At 37.8% G+C, this 22125-nt stretch overlaps 1 protein-coding gene across 5 annotated transcripts in view; it reads right to left on the minus strand.

The window, feature by feature from the left end:
- The window catches only part of CABIN1 (calcineurin binding protein 1), an 89617-nt gene that overhangs the window by 61125 nt on the left and 6367 nt on the right, over nt 1-22125 (minus strand). For 3 of the 5 annotated variants that reach the window (XM_072351000.1, XM_072351002.1, XM_072351001.1), the window contains exons 14-27: nt 21421-21499; nt 20978-21165; nt 20356-20505; nt 19408-19596; nt 18474-18710; nt 17634-17787; nt 17275-17390; nt 13637-13798; nt 12354-12560; nt 11847-11992; nt 10457-10718; nt 8720-8980; nt 7947-8098; nt 7272-7450 (exon numbers count right to left, since the gene is read on the minus strand). In XM_072351000.1, coding sequence (XP_072207101.1) covers nt 7272-7450; nt 7947-8098; nt 8720-8980; nt 10457-10718; nt 11847-11992; nt 12354-12560; nt 13637-13798; nt 17275-17390; nt 17634-17787; nt 18474-18710; nt 19408-19596; nt 20356-20505; nt 20978-21165; nt 21421-21499 — 2482 coding nt within the window. The remainder of the gene's footprint in view (nt 1-7271; nt 7451-7946; nt 8099-8719; nt 8981-10456; nt 10719-11846; nt 11993-12353; nt 12561-13636; nt 13799-17274; nt 17391-17633; nt 17788-18473; nt 18711-19407; nt 19597-20355; nt 20506-20977; nt 21166-21420; nt 21500-22125) is intronic. The other 2 variants (XM_072351003.1, XM_072351004.1) reach the window with 1 other exon arrangement.

Genomic DNA, 22125 nt, shown 5'->3' on the forward strand with positions numbered 1-22125 from the left:
CAGAAGTCTACTGATAAAATGAACGTCGATTATAGTAAAAATTACTTGTGAAGGAGAAAAAAGAACACGACTTGTTACCATTAGAGAGGAAAAAAAGACTTACAGGAATGATCACTGATGCCACCTATCCTGCAGGTGTTAGATGATGTTCACCAAACATTCTGAAAGGTGATGTGATATGGCAAACAACCCATTAAACAGCTAAGTCTAAGACAGACAGGAAAGCTCTTAGACTTCTCTTTTGTCTAAAGCAATAGACAGAAGAGTAGAAATGAATTTGCCTTGACAGAAATAACTGAGTCAATGGTGTGCTGTGGTTGCAGACAACATTATGGTGAGAATTAAGCTGCTAATCTAACAACAGAGCACAAGACAAGTTGCACAGGATCACAACTGCAGGGGACAAAATTCACACTCAGAACAAACAGGCAAAAGAAAACCTTCATGTCCAAAACCAGCCTGGTAGAACCCAAGTTCTTCTACATCAAGGGTTTTCAGAAACAACCTTGCATGATTGAGATAGGAAACGGCCAGTTTTCTGTAATATTGTGCCAGTGTAATTCCACGTCCAACACAAAATTATAGGCAATTCTCTTCAAATTTGTAGCTCCAAAAATAAATTCCCAATTTCTGCTTAAGGTAGAGGGATAGACAGCTTAGCAAAGAGACATATTATATACGTTGCCTTGGTATTTCCACTGCATTCTTATCCCTAAGTTCCTTGATACGATCAAGAAAAAGATTTAAAAAAGCAAAGACCCTTGAGATGAGCTGACTTTTTAATACCATTGCTTCTTTTCCACCCAAATTGTGTATGATCAAGAGAGCTGTGGGCCACCTATGAATTTACATTATTGATATAAATCCCTCTTGCAGATCAGATTCTCCTTGTTAGGATTCCAGCAGAATGAAACCACATTTGATTCAGTTCTTCAGCTTTTCACTATAACACAAAGAAAACCTTCCCTTTCAATTAAGTGACATTAATAAAATCATAACTTGAAAAAGAATGGTGAAGGAGTATTTGCTTCTTAATTTGAAGTTTTACGGTTGAATAATGATGACAGGTTTTCTACAGAAGAGATATAATCGGGGTGAATTGGAAAACAATGATCCTGAGGTCAGCCAAGCTTTCCGTGACTCACTTACAGAGCCTTAATAATATTCTGTGCTACCACTGAACTCCCAGCTGGCATCAGCAAAACATTTACAGCAGCTCCCTTGATAGTTTTTAAAGGAAGTTTCTGCATCTGTAGTGAAGAAGCTGAATTACTCATTAGGGAAGAAAAAAGAAAAGTGCAAACTTCCAAATTTTGCCATAAGCTTGGAGGTGAGTTCTGATGTTTGGTTTATGATAGATGAAGTATTAGAATGTAAATCAAGAACTGCTAGACCAATAAGATTGCTAGGACATTACACTACCCCTCTGCATGAGAAGATGGACTATGATTCAGCGTGTTATATTTCAAATATATGTATGACAGGGACAGTTTTTCTCTACAGAGTGTAACTAGGGGAGGATTACCAAATGCATAGGATTGCTCTCCATAGTCCCTGAGTATAGCAGAAGAGGCAGCAGCTTTTAATTGAAGCAAGAAAGTTCCATACTTTGTCCAAATCTCAAGTTTAACTGCTATTAGAAGTTTAAAAAATAGCATACAGAAGGAACAGAATGGCTGAAGGTTTTTAAGTGCAGCTGGACAAACAACACAGTTTGTCAGGTTACCCTTGATGGGCTTTTATATAGTTTGAAAAACAAAACAAAAGCTTTTATGATAACCTCAGTGCCACAGTCCGTAATGCAGAACTCACTGCAATGGCATAGAGTAGCACTGGAATAATAATAATAATAATAATAATAATAATAATAATAATAATAAAGTATATTTACATTCATTGGTACAAGCTAATTGTAGCTAAGAGAGATATTCACTAAATAACTAGTGTTATTCAGCCTATGTGCCAAAGGCCACTGCAGTGAAAGTATTACAGAACCACCTAGGCAGGATAAGACCCTTAAGATTACCAAGTCTAACATCAATCTGTGAGACATGAGGAGTAACTGCTAATTCCCAGCTGTTGGAAGACAGACATTCAAGAAGAACATCATAACTTTTTAAATAATTATTGCTATTATTAAGTAAAATTTAATGCAACTGCTAAAGTAAGCCACCTGAACAGGCAGACATGCACTTCTAATGACAAAGCTCTTACTGCTAAGTATGCCAGCTAGATAAAATCAGCTCATGGTACGAACTGACATAATTTATTCTCAGGGGAACTGAAGTACAGCTCTACCATGCCAATATAAATAAGGTACTCCATCTTTGCCAATTAATTACTATGCAGCTTTGTGTTGCCTGTTCTCCATTCCTTGAAACTTCTTTGAAATGAGAAGAGGAAGGGACAGGGCCCCTGAAGCATGTGGGGGAAGTCAACAATCTTAGGAAGCCAATAGGGTATAACTGACTTCTTCTAAAAAATGTCTGACATATACTCAGCTATAACAAGAAGGAATCTGGAAATGTCATAAACATCCAGATACTCATCAAAAGTCAGAAACAAGTGGCAGAGAAAGGATTTTTTGAAAACCTATGTAGGAGGTCTGCTCCAAAAGTAATGCCTCCTGTTTTATGATGTTGGCCCACACAGTCAGAGGTGGATATTGGTGGCACAACAGTAGAGGTTAAACCTTCCCACCAATATCCCATTCCATTCTGTTGCTGTGTGATAGATGGCAGCAGAGAGACACTCTGATAGAACCAGCATCTGACATTGAAGCGTGAATGGAGCAAAGGTGTGAAATGAAATTCCTCCGTGAGGAAAAATCATCCCATACTGACATGCATTGACACTTGTGAACATTTATGGAGAGCCAGCATTGATGTGAGCACAGTGAGGGGTGGGTGGTGCGTTTCAGCTCTGGTGACAGTGAGTGGTCATTTGGGTTGGTGCAGATTTTTACAAGCATTGCACACAGGCTTTTCTTATTCATCACTGGTAAAAATGCAGTGGTAACTATGTTGACAAAAATGTTGTGGAGTTGAGAAATTGCTGACAGTGCTATTGTACTCTTGGTATTTCTTACAGTTTCTAAGGAAATCAACAGGAGGCAATAATTTGGAGTGACCTACACATAGAAGCTGAGTTTAAAGTGAAGAAAATTTCTGCCACGCAGCAAATGGATAAATGACTATGCAAATATATGTATACACACATACTCATGCAAAAATAAAGTGGATTCTTCCAAGGTTGTAGATCTACACATCGTCCCTCTTTACCCTGCTCACCTTACACCATACCCTCCCCCTCCCTTGTATGTATGTATGAACTTTTTTCTTCATTGCTCTGTGGTCAGAAACATGATACATCAGATCATTCTCATTCTTGAAACAGTTTCTACCATGACAGGAGACAACATCCAACTCTGCAAAGCCATTTGCACATTAGTGAAAGCAAAAGAATTGCAAAGATTTGCATGGGAGCAGGTTAATTTCTTGAGGACAGCAAATCCTCTGAACATATAAAGGGAGCTCTCTTATAAAATGAATCAGATGAAAGTCAGTGTGTTGTCCATCTACACTGATCACTGATTGTGTTTTGGTAGCTTGCAGTCCTATACTGCTGCTTTCAAATGCAATGCAACAAAACCTCATTGGTGTTCTGTTCATTTGGTCAAATTCTTTGACAGTGCTGCACTAACCAGCAAAAGGTTCAATTGGGGAAAAAAGTAAAAATGGAGCATACTGCAATAAACTGGATCTGATTCATTATTCATGGAGTCCAGTATGCAGTCCCCATGAACATCCAGTACCAACGTACCAGAATAGGATATGCATTGAAACAAAAGCTTCAGGTCTGCAAACTGTGGGAGAGATGGAATTATGAAGAGTTAGATTTTAATTTTCCAAAGTGCAATGAGGATGTTCTTTTTATGCACAGAAATATCCACCTCATCTTTGAAGCTTATTCACTTTAACATGAGAGACAGCCTACGTGCAGGAAGTTTCTCAGAGATCACCTTTGTCTCATTGGGATGTTGAGAAGCCCCGCTTACGAGAAACTGTGCATCTTCATAACATTTGTAGAATTACAGGACCAACATACTACGAAGGGAGGCTTCTCCCACAGCATGAAACAAGTAGCCTTTCCCAGTGAGGTTATCATGCAGGATTTGCCAATTACTTAAAGCAAGCCGTGACAGGTAAAAGCAGGAAGAGAATGCCTGGGGAACAGAGATTTGTCAAAAGGTTAGAGGCAGCACGGGCAATATTGGTTGCAAAAGCAATCAGGCAAAGACAAACACAAAAAGGATGATTACATCTAACTACACACAACATACTACATGACATGGATAGAGACTTAAACAATAAGACATTTTAACATGGCAGCAGTAATGAGTACGAAATACATCTTCTGCATACCATAACTTGTAACTGAATTTCAACACCACAACAGCAAATTACAGCAAAAAGACCACACAACAATCTCTAGCCTACATTTGGAAACTTACTTTCTCTGATTATTGCTTTCCTAACTAATTTTTAATGTTTAGCCCATAATCTAGCAAAACAATCTGACTGAGCCTGTACTGTGATTGGTTTTTAATGACTGCACAAATCCAGCTGATAAAAATAACAACTACGAGCTTTTCCGTTCGGGTATACAACACTGGCCATGCAGCTGTATAAACACAGGGATATCCCAGGCAGTGAGAGCCTGGGCCCCTACTGAGTTCCTGATTCTTCTTGTTCCCCAGTTTGCTCTTGGAAAATTAAAATAAAAATCTAAGTCTCAAGCATTTATTCATCAAGAGTTATAGAACAGCAACAGGCAGGGGTGACAACAGAAAAGACAGGATTAACAAAAAGAAGGAAAGGAAGCTCCTGAATGAAAAGACAGGAAAGGAGAAAGGAGGCTGCCTACTTTGCACACATAACAGCAGCTGGTCAGCCACCAAATACAAGCTGCAGCTGAGCAATACTTGTCTCCTTGAGGACGATCTCTACTAGGAGCTGCCACGAGGAAAACAAAGTTCAGTTACTTCACAAGCTGTACTTACTTGTTCCTTTGTGGGTAAGAATCTGTACAATGCTCTCATTCTGTTTGTCACATATGATCAACAATATTGATACAAGAGATATTTACTCTTGCAAAAGTAAATAACAGTATTGTGAAGCCTCAGAAAGAATAAATAGATAGGCTGACTTTAGGCCAAAGTATCCAGCCTGTGAACAGCAATATAGGTAGTTTCAATTACTGTCAGAATGGTGGGGAAAAAAAAGTCTAAAAAGTAGTCAAATTATGGATAGTTTCTTGCTATTTTTAGGAACAGTACAATGGAAATGCAGGCACCATTTCTTTTTCAGTGATGTGATTATATGTAAGCTGTCAAAAGCATTTTACTTCCAAAGTATGTATTTTAACGTAAGTAAAATGCAAATGAATGCAGAGAAGCAGAGTATATGTAACAATATAAAAGCAGGAGGCTTCCAAGCACTGCTCAGCCTGTTAGCTCTCCTTCCGTCTGCAGCAGCCCCAAGGCAATTATTTCAGTTTCCTGGAGCCCTTCAACATGCTCTATCCAGAGTTTAGTTTTGCCAGCAACTTACAAAACACAATGAATGATGCAGTACTTCCCAATTCTACTTGTCACAAATGCACACTGCCTCCTTAACTCTGCTTCTTCCAGTAGCTGACATTTTGAATGGCTGTGACAACTGCAAAGCTAAGTGCTAGGTAGGCTAAGCAAGCAGCCCCAAGAACTGCTATGCTAACAGGTGCAGATGTTCCTTAGCTTGCACCTTCAGATTTTGCTAAGCAGCCAGCTTTGCCCCCCATTGGGCAGTTAGCTTGCCAAAAGTCATAATACCTCACTTTGGGCAAATATACTACTGACAAGTATGGGAAAATTCATCTAACTTATCAGTCTCCTGGGGATGCTTCAAGTCTGCAGCACCTGAGGAGATGCAGCCTTTTCTAGTCAGAACTGCTTCTTATAGGGAACATGGTTTAGGAAATACTTAATACATACTCCTCACTGAATATTTACTCCCTTCTGTTTTTACTGTTTTAAAGACATCAAGAGGCTAGCTGACTTAAGAGTCTGACCAGTACCCCATATACGATATCAAGAGTCTGATTAATTACTCCAGATTTAAATGTAAGCATGGATAAAATGATATTTTCTATATTCAATTCAGTGAAAGAAATGAAGGAAGTTCTGTCAGTTTCACCACGAATCTCCTGTTGGGGAAAAGGAATAAATTCACCTTGCAGAGTTTCCAGGTACGTATTTGTTTCAAAACTACACCAGTGTAAGCTATTGACAAATGACCATTCTTCAGAAACTGACAGCAGGAAGCATCCCACCCTCCACAAATACATATCAAGTAGAAGAACCTCTCCAGGGCCCTACCACACTGTGCTGTACACTGAAGATATTTCACTCCTTCTTGAATGCTGCTATTCATAGATCCAGATGAAAAAACAAATGACCAGAAGAGAAGAGTGAAAATAAAATTCCTAGCCCAACAATAATGTTGAATTTCTTAAACGGTAATTTAATTTCTTCTGTATTCTACATGTTGCAAAATCTTCAGTAACACTGTGATGCCATCCTACCTTCTGCTGTTCTAAAGCAATGATATAACTTTATAGCCTATAAAGATGAGCTGCTCGCCAGTCATTGCAAATGATAAAAATCAAAAGATGAAATCTACTGGATAGTCATGCAAATCACTTCGTGCTGATACACAATATATTCAAAATAGTTGCCATCTGCCTCCTTCAAAAAAGTATAACATTGTTTTATACCGATTTGTTTTGTTTTTTTAGCAATTTGTTTTGTTTCAGCCACAGTTCAAATTTTCACCTGGTCAGTTCACTGATGCATTGAAAGAGCATCCAGTCTTCTAACGACTGAATCCACATCTTTCCTAATAAGCTCAGACAGACATTTAGCTCTGCAGAAATAAGAAAAAAAAACACCGCTGAAAAGTCAGGCAGCTGCATTCTCCTTCTGTCAGCTGTCCCATTTTGACTAAATGACAGGTGTTAATGGTGGCAGGTGACAACTTTGAATTTTGTATTTAAAGCTCTGACTGTACATTGATTCTATTTAAAGTACTGAATTTATAAAGCATCAATATTGCCCGTGATACCACAGACCCATCACCCTCCTTGAAATGAGCAGTTTGATCATTTCAGGTTAGACCCCCCATGATTAAAGCACCTCCCTGTGCTGCCAGTATTGAGAACAGGGACTGTACCGTCCGGCGTTGCCTGCTGACAGGGTTTTTTACATTTGACGTAATCGTGGTCAACTGGAGTGGCTGTGTAAGGTGGGGATGTCAGACCTGGACCAGAGGATGAGGGCAGGGAAGTCCCAGGGCCTGGCACTGTTCCAGCTGAAGAGTGAGAGTCTTCATCAACCATGCAAGCTTTTTCCCTAAGAGAGTAGGGAGGAGAAGAACTTGCATTAACATATCAGTAAAATATAGAGGAAAAAGTCTGTGTTATGACATTTCCAATACATTTATCAAATCTTACTACAATTCTAAATAATGGAGTTTGATCACTTGCTCCCCACCAGTGTTCAGCAGTAAAACATTTATCTTCCGGTTTTTAAGATGACAAAATACGAGAACTAAATTCTCTTAACCTTCAAAATAAAAGTGTTTGCTTTTGCGATTTTGATTGTTGATTTAAAAATAAATAAGTAAAACAGCTGTTTCAAAACAGATCACAAGATCCAAGTTGTTCCATTCCCATCTACACTGCACCGATTACTGAGAAGACCTTTTGACTATACACAGTGCCTGAAATTGCACATATTAGAGTTAGATCTATTCATTTGGTTTGGTTTGTATTTCATTCAGTTTCATTCTTTATTCAGCAGTTGACAAGTATGCCTTTAGATGATGTTCCTAGCAATTAGCACTCACTTTTCTGCAGCTTTTGGGGTGTTCTTCTCCTCACCCCTGGCAAAAGGTCCCTCAGAAGCTTCTTTCATGAAGCTAACTAATATCTCTGCATCTACTCCAGAATCTGGCTTCCCCACGAGTTTCAGAATAGAAGCATGAAGTCGAAAGTACACCTAGAAAATACCCAAGCGCATTTAGTCAGAGAATATATAGCTCTGCACATAACAGACTGTTCTCTGTAGCAACTGCAGGAGATAATAAAGGTCAGCTTGCACGTTACCTTATGCAAATAGGATGTGTCCTTGCTTGCAAATGACAGAATCTGAAAACTTTAACATTTTATAAATGGAACCTACAGAATACAACAGTGAAAGCAGACAGGGCTGAAGTCACCACTGGGTATGATCCAGATGCCCTGTTTTTACCAGACACACAGGGAAAGCAAAGGCATTATCACTACTGTTCCAATTTATGCATTAACTTGTGCTCTCAAAGGTATGAGAAGCTTGTGAAACACATTCACTTGGATTTTGACCAAACTTGATTAATGCATTGTGTGCAGCAAAGTGAAAACTGTCCAATAGTGAGACTGCACACATAAGCTGTCTTTAAAACAGGAACAGCCTGAATAACAGACTTCAATTTATTCTCTAAATTAGTCTTGTAAATGTTGCCAGAAGCAGGGCACCATTTATAATCTGCATGCTTCATAATATAAATCAATAATAACTGGTACTTTGTTATTTGTGGAGAACACTGCTTTTAAGTCTCGGTATTTTACTTTCTTCTTTTACCTCCAGCGCTTCCATGGCAAGCTCTGGTGGATTATGGTAGTGAATCTTCTTTGGATATCGAGCAGCCTCCTCATGCAGGTAATGACCTGCCTGTTTGTAATGAAGCAGATAGACAACAGGAGGCTGTTTCTGTTTCTCAGCAATCTTTCCCAGCATATAGTGAATAAGCCACTCCTCTTCATCGCCATCCCCCTCACAGCGAGATGCTGATGTAAAGCACAGCTTGGCTGTTTCCAACATGCTGTCTCGGCGTTCTTCCATCTGAGATGGAATGAAGCATTGAGAAATACATCAGTTCACTGTGGTTACAATGAAAAACACCAAAATACCAAAATACACTCCTGCTCCTAAAAGTGCAAAGATGAGGAACATCCTTTAAAGCATTTTCAACCTTTTTCATATGAGAAACACAATCCTGAAAAATACATATTCCTGGAAGGAAGATAATATTGTTCAAACGTATCTTTTAATAGAACTTCTGTTAAAAAAAAAATGGCACTTTTAAATTCGTGTTAAATAAGCATTCTGATTTAATCCACAACTTCAGATGGTTGGTCTGCACTGTAATTTTTATCTAACAGTGTGAAATAAATTAAGCATTACCCCTGAAAATCTCTAGCAAGCTCCTTGTAGCCAAAAGGCCACAATACAGTAAGAGCAAACCTATAATAGAACAAAGGCATAAAGCATAATAATTTAATTTTCTGAGTAGTTTTGAAACTCTTATGATGTTATTAACAAACAGCACTTATAAAGAAAACTATTGTTAGATGTACACTTAATTATTGGGGAAAAAAAACACAACCACAACACTTGCGCCCGTTTAGAATATGTGCTTACATGGCCTTTTTGTACAGAGGGTCAAACGCCATATAGAAGCAGCTACAGGGAGTGCAACATTAATACAATTACACATGCAGCTCAGATGCAAGACCCATCAACTCTGCTGTAAATACACTGTCCTGGTAAAAAAGCATGCTCCAGTGCTACTCTCTGCAGTTCAACCACTAGTAAGTTTCATAACACAACAGTCACTCAGAAGCAATGCTTCTTTTTTGCTCTGCTCCCACATACTCTGAACTATGTAGGATTTGGTGAGTCAGAATAATTAAATCAGTAATTCGGTTTACTAGCCCAAAAAGACAGACAAAACATTTCTCTTTGCAACTTCATCAAGGTCAGAAAGGGTATCTCACAGTTGCTCACTTTGACTCAGCGTTGACCTCCCTGCTAATGAATTAATAACAACTTTGTCTGTGAAAATGTATCAAGCTCCCTATTTTGATATTTCGTGCAAGTAAATAGCCCCAAAGCATAGAAAACAGATGGCTTTAGACACCAGAGATGAGGTATCAGTGCAGAGTAACTCCTGATCTTTTCACTGTGTTTCACCTTTTCCTGGAAACATAGCATGACACTTACAGAAAGGTAAGGTAAACATAACTCACCTTTCCCAAAGGCTGTGTTATCTTTTAATGACAATCTGAAGCATGGGCTCAAAATAATTTTACACAGAAAGAGAAACAAAACAACAATAACAGAAGACTAACAGCAACCCCAAACTCTTCAAACTTGATGCCAATTGCTTTTATGAATGAAAACTGGAATTTCCAATGTTATCAACTAAACATACAGTCTAATAGGCAGCATACAGCATGTGAATGTTTAACTTACTGTGCCAAGAAAGACCATTCAAAAGTTTTAGAAGTCCCCACTACTCTAAGTTTAAAGTCTCACCTGCTGCACAACTTCAGGAGGGAGTTCTGATTTCCACTGCTTAAGCTGTCTAGATGCAAAAGAATGTAGGGCATAAGAAATGGTGCCGTATTCTATCCACAAGGAGAGATTAGAGCTGTCGATCTCGAGGGCTCGCTTGAAGCAATTCAAGACAGGAGTAGAGTGCTTCCAAATTGGACCATCACTTTTCAGTTCATTAGAGTTCAGCTTGTCCTGAATACGACTTGCTCGAGCCAGAGCCATGCCTGCCCATGAATCAAACCTAGGCAAGCAAGAAAAGAACTTAACAACCTCCCCCACACACATTACACTGAATGTCAAAGCTGTAACAGCCAGCAGCCATTAAGACATTTTGAGGAGCTGGACTGAACAGTGAACAGCTTTTATCATCACAACTATTTTCCAACATAAATATCACAAAGAACAAATTCATATAGAGAAATTTCAACAATTAATAAAGATTGCTTTCTGACGTAAACATTCAGTAACCAGTCTTTCACTTATTGTATTACTGACAACTGTCAAAACAGATTCCCTATCACATAACTTCAAATTAACATTAAGGGTTAATGGTTCTGGAATTTCCACCATGATTCTAACAGCGAGGGATTAATCACAATAAGCAAAATTGTGAGAATGTTAATTGCTAATTTGAAAGCTCATTTCTGGGCCAACAGACCTCAACAGAGAGATTTCTGAGGGGTATGAAAAGGGAACCATAATACAAACATCTTAAGAAATAGTATCTAAAACGCCCAGGGCAAAAGTAGTATGCTACCACTCAAAGCATCTAAATCTGAACAATGAAAAGTCACAGAACAAAGCCAAAATGCACTCTCATTTATTTGTGACGCCTACAAAACTCCAGAGAAATGTGCTGGATTTTTTGTTTTGTAATCAAGTTTCAAGCTAAAGTTCTAGCAATTTCCTAACCGATTCCCAAACCAGAAGATTCAACACCAATAAACTATGTCTATTTCCCCTACAGACCTCACATATAAAATTGCTCTGTACTGTCACCTTCCCTTTTGTCTCTGTTATGTGACTGACCTTAGAAACAATAGTCTTAAGTAATTTAAACTAGAATTTTTGTCATTTACATTGGTCTACAAGGAGAACTGAAACAATAGCTAACATCCAATAGGCAAGCCCTAAAATTTAATTAATTTTTAACATGGCATTGCTTAATCTCGTTGGTATTTCAAAAACTTTGATGCTACTAAGAAACAGATTTAGTTTAAACATCACCTTCTTTAAAGCACGGTAATTAAAAGAGATCAAAAGGGTGCAGTGTTGTTTGCCTGAAACAAAAACAAAGTTTCTTTTCTATGCTTTCCTAATAGTGAAATAAATGAACGAGTATCATGAAGTAGGATTCAACAATACCAACCTGTTTGGGCAAATGCAAATGTCATGCATGTAAAATTTGATGGCCTTGGACTGTTCTTTATTCTTGAAGTGGTAGTCTGCCAGAAGGTAATACAACTCGGTCACCACTGGTGGAGAATAGTCTGCACCATCTGGGAGAGACGGCACCTGGAGATAATAAATTAATAGTAAAGATTAATAGAATGTATATATTAGATGGGCTAAACTCCTGCTTCTTCCTTACAGTGAAAGTAGTCTTTCCACCACAGAACATGAATTTATTGAATGTGAAAACTGTGAAAATATTCCACAGATTTTCAGAGCACTAAGAAGATCTCACACACTGACTCCATTTAACCAATATTAAATTTCAAGACCAAAAGCTTTGGTGTCTTTCATCTTTCATTTAAACACAATTATCTAAGGAAATCCAGCATTATTTAATAAATGATTCCCTTAACTATCTGAAAATCAACACAAAATTAACACCACAGTAATTTCATCTTTTTTTAATAGCAGCTCATTATACCTTGCTGCATGTTCCTTCGATATAGGCAGAAACAGTATCTAGGCTCAGCATAGGTTTGTCTGTTCGAGGAACAATTGTAGCAGTCTTCTTTAAAAGGTTGGCCAAGTCAGCAGAAACAGTGCTGGTTTTATAACTGTCAAATTCTGGAAGAGTTTTAGGCTTAAAATATTCAAACATGAACAAGGCATCTTCCCACGTGAGATCCACCTGAAAAGGCAGGCAGATGAGAAGGGAGAAATTATCTCAAATTCCAAAAAACCAAAGTGTCTACTAAAACTGATTTTATTTGACTTTTCCAGTTACCAAACAGTAATTGTTACTCTAGAAGGAATCAAAATATGACCCCCACCGTGACAGGGGTTTGGAACTAGAAATTTTGAAGGTTCCCTCCAACCTAAACCATTCTATGATTAAACCTCTCAACAATTAAATCGCTACTAATAACTGGTGCTCACAAATACAGCTTTACCAATTAAAGGACAATTGTTCAACTTATTCCTTACAGTAAATTTTGCTTTTGTACATGAAGCGGCACTACTAAAAGCTCCATTTTCTTTTTAACAACTTCAATGAGAATGTTTTCAAACAGAGATGTCAAAACGTAACTTGTATTTCTAATTTTATACTCACATTTGGTAACTGTAAATTCATTTGCAGGTTTATAAGCAAAAAATCAGCGTTTCAGGCGGAGGACTGGTATCCTAGGATTATAAACCTTCCCATGTGGCACTCAGTAGTTTTTCTTCTCTCAAATTCAACTGAATCTAACATATTTCTGATAACAGCTAACAGATATTCCCCATCGTGGATTTCACAAAAGAAGTTGTATTTTTAACAGTACCACTTTTCATAAACTGCAAAGTTTGGCTGCTAAACTTTTTCTTCTTATAAGCTGACATTTTCCTCTCTACACTTCTCAACATCAAACTTCTCTGTTGAAAACAGGAAAAGTCGTGCCTCAATAAAATTCAGTTTGTCAGTACTTTCAAAACAGCAAATTACTGTGAGACTACACTAACGTTTCATTTCAAACATGACTCTTTGTATTCAAAGAGCCTTCCACTTTGTTTTGTAAAGAAAAGTTTATTTTCTACAATATGCAAACTACGTAAGTTTTATGAGGGGAATGTAAAAATAATAATAAATTTATTCACACACAATATATATATGCATATATATACAAACACGATATAAGAATCTTTAAGTATACTTTAACACCAAACAAGGCTGTATCTTCCAGCATCACAGAAAGTTGAACTGATATTAAGCAATACATAACTTACCTGCTGTACTGAATGTTCTTCTAGGTACCTTGCTTTGCTTTTTTTGCTAGGAAAACCATATAAACAATAAAAACACTGCTCCAAAGCTGTTTCCAGTTCTTCTTTGTATGGGTGAGTATCTTCAGAAGTGGATGCTGCAAGTTCTTTTTCTAGTACCTGCACCTACAACATCACAGATATCAATGAAAATGTTATCTGAGATATGAAGCTTGCATTAAGTTACCCAGGTGTCTGGAGTTATGTAATGAAAACAGCGTTAGAAATTATCAATTTCTGCCAAACCACAATCAAATATTCCCCATGTTTCCACAAGCTAGTTGCACATAAGTAAATGGCACTGTAAATGCTTTTACTATTTTCTACATTAATTTCTGAACTCTATTTTCAGTGAAGAAAATTAGCTATCAACTTAATGTTTTTTTACTTAATTAAGATTATTTGTTTTCCCACTACACATCAAGTTGTTCTGGTGAATATGAACACTACAGTTGGTCAATGCTGTGAATAAGCCAGGCTACCACAAGAAAAAGGCTCCAATGCGCAAACATCAGCATCGTCTGTACGAAATTTTGCAGTCAAAAACTGAAAACATAAGATGTTCCATCCATTTGCAATTCCTAGAAAAGATCTTACCACTTCTATAGTACTTCTGGAATAGGCTTTTTTTGTATGGTTGGGTTTGGGGTTTTTTTGTGCCAAAACCCTGAGAAATAAGAGTAGTGCATTAGAGCAAGGATAATTCTTACAAGGCACTCCAATGAGATTTTGAGCATCAGCAATCACCCTCAAGTCACAGCAGTCTCCTTATTTCCAGTACTTTCCCTGTAAGGATTTGTGAGCAGATTTTGAAACCTAAGAAAGCGTAGATAAGTAAGTTGAAAGGAAGAAGCAAAGCCCACAGGACACTGTAACTAAAGCATGATGTTCCTACTGCTGCAAGCAAAATCACATCTAATACCCATAACAGGAATCTCACTTGATAAGTGTTCAAAACAACCTCCTGCATTCTTATATGGCTTTTAGCAGCACCCCAGAATAATTTTTACTAACAGAGGAATTAACTGTGTATTAATATATTTTCTTTTGTATCTTCTTCACTTACATGTAATAAAATGTTTTTCAACACATATAGAAGATGGCTCTCAGTCTATGAAGCACATTTCTATTTAGCATTCTTGAAGCTGCCACTCTCTTCAAATAATTTGTCCACTTCGTTTTTCCCTCTCTTTACCCTTCCAAAACCTTCTTGTTTCTGAATGCTGAATATCAGTGCTAATTAATGCTATTTCCTATTTTAGTTTAAAAAGCGGGCAGCTCTAAGACTGAAAAATGAAGATCTCATTCAATGTACTTGTACTTCACTGTAGTTTGTCCAGGCTCACAGGGAATGGCATCAGATGGACCAGGCTGTGGATACAGGCACACAGTTCAATTTAGACTCAGCACTTTGGAGCATTGCAGCTGCACAGCACTTAAGGCAAGTCTGAGTCTGGAAATAGGTTATCTATTTTCATGAAGCACAGTGCCTGAGCTAACAAGCCTGATGGACCCAAAGGCAGATCCACACACAGGCAACTCAGGTGTAACAGTATTATGTTCCTAATACCAGGAAGACTGAGCAGAGAAGGCTGCAGAGATAAGCTAATAGCTCCACACTGAACCAGCCTCAGCTCCAACAGTGTTCATTAGCTCCAGCCCTACTAGGGAGAGCCAACTCTGCAGAACCCCTCAGGCTCCCCACACCACCCTTCCCAGCTGTCTAAATTACTGACCTGGCCACGATGCTCAGACACAGAGGCAGATGGAGTCTGGCACTGAGCTGCAGTTAATAAGCTCCAGGGAGTGCCAAGAAGGGAAATGAAGAGATTCCCAAGTGGCTCTATGCAGAACTAATCACAATTTTCTCATGGCTGAAGGTAATAAGCCTCAACGAAGTCGAGTTGAATCTTGAAAGTGCCACTGAAATATCCCTGTAGAGCACTGCCCACTGAACACAGTATTGTATTATTTGGATTCTGCCAACAGCCAGGGTAACCCAGGCTGTCACTACTCTGGGCAGCAAAAAGCTGACTGCAATTCAATTTCTAAGCCAAGGGAAAAAAGAAATTGCAATACAGTTAGAAATATTCTACTTCAACCATAGGGAATTTCTCAAGGAATTATCTTGAAAAGGTCAGAGTGGGCAACTCCTTTCACCTAATAATGCTACTGCCCAGACACACACTGGGCACTGCTGGAACATACTAGATTTTATAACACACTCATCTGAACAACAGAGCAAAGAACAACATTGAGACAGAGGGAGAAGGACTGAAGTAGTTCTTCATTATCATCTTTGTTCAATAGATCAACTCTGTAAATATAAGCTGAAGTTATATTTAGCTCATAGCACTAAAACAATATAAGTACTACCTGTTTCAGTCTGCAGGTATAATCAAAATACCCAAATTTAGCAACAGCAGAACAGTCACAAACATCACAGCTGCAGGACCAAATGCAGGTAACAGCACATAGGCTGTGAGGGATCAACTTTCCAGATGCCTAGGTGGGGACAGATCACACCCTACAAATTTAGTTATCTTTACTCTTGTAGTTTAGAAGAAATAAGTTTAACTGCAAAATTCAAAACTGAATTTTCATTTGGAAGACTCTCTAAAATGCCAGATAATATTTACCTATAACACAGAACACACAACCTTTAAGTAACACTTGGCAAATTCTGTTCTGTGAATTGAGCAACCATAAATCTAGTTAAAAACATTTTTACAATCATTAAGATGAATGTGGAATCTCACATTAGATTACACGTTTACAGATGTAACAGCACAGTTTTTTTCAGTTTGTGAATGATGTACAGTGTTATTGGATTGCTTGTCATTCTTCCTTCTTCAAATTCTAGGAGGAGAATAGAAGCAAAACAGGAAAAGTGGAAGACAGCAATTATTCCTCTCAGTGAAGTCCAAAGAAGAATTGGAATTATGACAGGGAGTAATCTGCTCAAGTTTATTTTCAGTTTTATACCAACACTCAAGAGTTTTTATTACTTAACAGATTTTAGAGAACTGGCTTCCAAGTGGATAATTAACTTTTTTATTCTAACACCTAGGTAAGCTGCCATTTTTCTTGTGTGTGCTGTTCTTTGTTATTCTTTAACCAAATTCTTACAATTAAGACACTTGAATATCACTTCACTTACTGAACACAAGCAAGCATGATTCTTGACCAGTCTTTTTGTAAAGAAATCACACTGAGATGTACTCTACAAGACTATGTACTCAGCACAATCACTTAATTGTTCTCCAGGCATGGCAGACCATTTACTAGCTTTCATTTAAGATGTTTGTATAGAACAAAAGTGGTTACTCAAAGCCACTGTCTGACAAGAAGTCCTGTTTAGAAAGGATAACAAAGGAAAGGGGAGCAGAAAAAGCAAACCTTCACTATTCAGACCTAACTGACAAAGGCTGATGTGCTCTGCAGAAGAAGAGTGGATTCAGAAATGTTCTTCAACATGAAGACATTACCAATGTAATAATTTAATAAACTGTTTTAAGATGGGTGTTGGCCATATGAATTTCAAAGGGCTTTTTTTTATTTTTTATTTTCAGCCTAAGATATTCTACAATGCAAACACTTACATAGAACTTGAGAAGAGCACCATCTGAGTTGCAGCACCAGGACCTTCGTCCCAAATACTCATGAGCTGTGTTCAGAAGCATGAGTGAAGAAGGCAGCATAGGAGTATCAGGATTCACTGGAAAAAAAGAAGTTGGCAATTATTTTGGTAGTACAGAACGGAGTTAACTTCAACTACCCAATGCTTCATCAGGTGCAAAAAAATAATAAGTCTCTGGGATAAGAATGTCACATCTGTATATCCATCTACTCCCTTCAGTCAGCAGATGAGATGACAAACTAAGTAATTTTTATTTATATTCCATAGTAAGATGGAGAGAAGTTCAGCTCCAGCATGTAAAACTGAATTTAAAGAAACTACCTCCGTCTCCCTGGTTCTGCTGCTGCTGACAGCAAAGGGATCGAAAAGAATCTTCTTCATGCTGGATGATCCTGTGTAGGATGATCCATGGAAGAACTGAGGAGACATACGGTTCTTTGGGTTCCTCCTGGACTGCCATGCTGCAGTCTATGATCTAAGAAAGAAAAAGGCATCGCACACACAAAAAGATACAGATTAAGAGTCAGGAGTGAATCTTTAATGAACAACCCAAAGCTAATAATGCGTTCTACCCTATAGGAGTATAGCTTCAGCTTCTCACAATCAATAGGGAGAAGAAGACATTCTTCTCTTGCATAGTCATTTTTCCAATCAGTTCTCTCTGCTAATACCACATTCAGACTTTTCAAAGTGAATAAACATACAGAAGAGAATACAACAACTGGAAAGCACAACAACTGTAAAAGACGAGTCAGAATCATTAACAGACACAATACAAATAACTTGAGTAAGAATGACTAAACCAAACAAAGTTACAAAATGCACTCAGCCAGCTAAATATGTCTTCACTTTCTAATCATTACAGAGCATAAGAAAAGTTGTGTTCCTTTGGTTCTTTTACTACCATTCTCTAATTACACCAGGCAGCTTTTTATTTGAAGGTACCCACACTCTTACTGACTCTAGAACAGGTGAACTCAGTGCCTCTCTAACACACTGACTTGAAAATTAAAACAACAGTGTTCTTCTTTCCCTCTGTATCAGCAAAACCGTAACCCAAAATATCAGTGTGAACAGGTAGCAGTTCAGACAGCAGCTGTACTCATGTCTGAATGTCCACAGAACACAGTGACTCTTTTCAAGTACCAGTGAACAGGTTACCTGAATCAGGTTGGTTGTTAATCGAACGAGGCTTGATGTTACAGAAGATTCTTTCAGGATGCTGCTGTCTGATGATAATGAACTATCTATTCCTATGAGCAGCTGTGTTACCGTAGCAACCCATTCCTCTTTAGCAGAGGCTGCTGTTATATTCATCATCTGCTGACTTGCTTCATTCAAGGCAACTTCTGAGCATTCAAAGCACTGCTTGTAATCTTTCAGCTTGAGCAAAGAGTCCTAAAGAATGTAAACATGAAAAAAAAAAGATGAAGAGAATACTCTTAAAAAAAAATTAAAATGAATACAGCAAAGGAAGGCTGTACACATCATACAGATAAAATAGTTCATTACACTCAGTTGAAGTAAACACCTTCATATCACATTAAAGGACAACAGAATGTATCCAGATCTTGGATGATAAATATACACATGGAATATAAATTTCTACTTGAATAGCAGGCATGAAATACACATTTTCAAGAACATGATGCCTACACGTTTATTAAATTCTAACCATACACAGCTTATATTCTTATGCTACCATTTAATTACTCCATAAATGTCAAAATAGCAACTACAAGGCCACTATTACAACAACACCCTTCCTGCTTCTTTATATTCAAGTGTAGGTAAATGAGATTGCAACAAGGCTGTCAGATTTGGCCCAGTTCAGCTAAGGCAGCATTAGTCTTTCTTGTGATTATTTTTCCCCCAACCAGAAAACCTGACATCTCTAACCCCTCCCACAACTGAGGTAATTTGCATGCATATTTTCAGTATTATGTGGAGTACAGATGCAGCTGTTATACTGGATCTATCTACCAACAGTTTGTCATTCATGCAGGACAGGTACACTACACCACGAAACCACCCATACAGTAAATAGCTTTTTTTAAAGCTTTGGGTTCAGAATGGCTGTAAATCACCAACAAACCTGCAGGAGAAGCAGCTGTGCCGGTCTCTCTGGTATGGATGTTACAAATTCCAGATGTTTTACTCTTCCACTAAAGCATAATGTTGGACGGAGCAGATGCACTACTGCAGTATAATCCCCTGCCTCATACAGTCGCTGGATCTCTTCCAAAGACTGGCATCTCTCCAGAGATTTTAGGTTTTTATCAATCTGTAAATATCACACATGGCACAATCCAATCTTCATTTTGTCTCCACACACAAAGGTAGTGCCCTGTCACCTTACATTTTAGCTATAAAGCTGTGTTAACTCTACAAATATGACCAGGAACGCAAATCAGGAAGAAAACTCCTACTACGTAACACTTTAGCTGTTTCACATGCTTTTCTTTATCATGTAGTATGTGACTAATGCGTAATAATACACTTTTTTGCCTCAGAACCCCAAATTGGACACTTATATGCAAAAATATGTCCATCAGATAGACTTCAAAGTGAAGACAGTACAACGTGCGTTGGAGTTGACTCTCCAAAACAGCTAAGGAAAGAATGGAAAATTAACATCCTTTTATTCAAATGTGTATGAAAATTACTATGTGGAAAACACCAGCTGCTGAAAAAAGAAACTCATTTAACCAGCAGTGGAAGTTATGTTCATAGAACAGAAAATAAAACAGTGGTTTAATAATCTACCACTGCACATGCAGTGCCTCTAATAGAAAAACCTTTTTATTCTGCATAAAAACAATCATAAGTTGTACAAAACCAAGAGATCTGAAAGGCGTCTTCTTGAAGAAGAAATGATGGCCATAACATCATCATTAAACTCTGAACCTGTTCCTTTACTCTTGGAAAATTTCTAGGACAAAATTCCAGGTAAGCTTTCATCACAAAAGAGCTGATTCATAGACTGGGCTTTGAGAATGGTAGGGGTAAAACAGGGAGAATACTCCTGCAAATGAATTCTTACCTCTTCTAAAGAAACCACAGAATCCACATGCAGATTAGGTAACCGTATTATGATGTTGCTGTCATCACCAGCTTTACGCCGCATGGTAGTGGAGCTCTGCAGCATTTCAGTGCAAATGTCATAGTTCTCAAGTGCCTGTTCCATGTCTCCCTACAGAAGTACAGTGGGGAGGGAAAATAGTAGAAATAGAGTTATGTCTGCAAAATGTCTTTCCAAAGCACATACGAAATTTTTGAATTCACTGTAGGCATTGCCAATGTGATTACTGCACATAAAACCAAATCCAAAATAGCAAACCAAAGCAAGCAAATAAAGTATATCTTATCGGTGACTTTTGTAATAGGTAAAACAAATCAGAGAAATAGAATTCAACTTGAATTGGAAGGATTAATTTGGATTAAACTCCAATTCTTTTAAGAATACAAAAAAGTAATTAGTAGAAATAATTATTCCAGTCATTCTGATCAGAACACTGAGTCAAGAATGTGTATTCCTTGTATTCCACAAAGAGGATGCTTTTAATTATCTTAAACTGATTTAACCCCCACACTTAAAATGAGCTGAGAATAACATGACTTTTATTTGCTGAGAAAAGTTTTGTTACAACAAGAGTAGAACCAACCTGAAGTGCTAGAAAGCGAGCTTTCAGCCAATACACCCGAGTGACAAACTCCATCCAGCCCTCCTCAAATAAATCACGCTGTGAGGATGCAAACGATAACTGCAGCAGGTCTCCCAAGAAATGAATTCCTGGCAAGTCAGAACCAAACTTTCCACTCACAGAGACAGCAGGGCAATTTCGTGGAGAAACTGTAAATCAATTATGTTTTATCATAAAGTTACCAGCATCCCATGAGAAGAGTCCCAGATACCAGTTATTTAAGAACTATTGATCTACTCGAAGACAAATGACACACCAGTAATAAGCACCTTTCAGATGTGTATACAGAGAAAGATGTCTGTATATAGAAGAGACAGCTCCAAAGAATCCAGTGAATTGCTGGAATAGTTTCTTAATTTACCTACAGTATTTTTAAAATAGAGAAAGAAGCACCTGACTCTCACCTGTAGAGTTCTTCCCTTTTGCCAGCAGCCACTGATCTAATTGCAGTTCCATGCAGGAAAGGCTCATCAACATCATATCCTGCAGAAAAAGTGTGAAGTTGGGAAAAAAAAAGAGAGAAAAATTAAAAATAGTCATTTCCATGACACTGAATATGCATCCTAGTCTTACCATTTTATTAATGCTTGATGGATAAAATTCAGCAGTACACTAGAAAGCACCATGGGTATTTGTCAGGCAGTTTTGTGTAGTGAAGAATATACTATTTTCTGATCACATTCATAGAAAGAAGGGTTACAAATCCATCTGTAAAATCTGTGAGCTTATGACAATTTTTAAAGGTACAAAAGTGCATGGTATCAGAGTAGCATTCTGGAGTCACAAAACCTCCAAATTCAGCACGTTCAGTATAATTTACAGATCAAGTTTAATAAACTCAGGGATTAAAGGGAAAAGACAAGCATGAGGACAGTGATCTTAATGGCATAATTATGAAGTACTGACTCTTTAAATTTTACATAACACAAAGTTATAAGACATATTTCAATTTGTTAAAAAAAAGGATATATACGTGAAAATACACAGATACACAATAGCACTAGATGTATAAAATTTGGACATCTGATACACAACACTGTATTTTTGTGTGTGTGTTTTTTAACTAAAAATCAATGGAGCACAGTGTCCTGAATTTGTTTTTTCATCTG

Source organism: Excalfactoria chinensis, chromosome 16 (genome assembly GCF_039878825.1).
Source record: "Excalfactoria chinensis isolate bCotChi1 chromosome 16, bCotChi1.hap2, whole genome shotgun sequence".
Classification (NCBI taxonomy): domain Eukaryota; kingdom Metazoa; phylum Chordata; class Aves; order Galliformes; family Phasianidae; genus Excalfactoria; species Excalfactoria chinensis.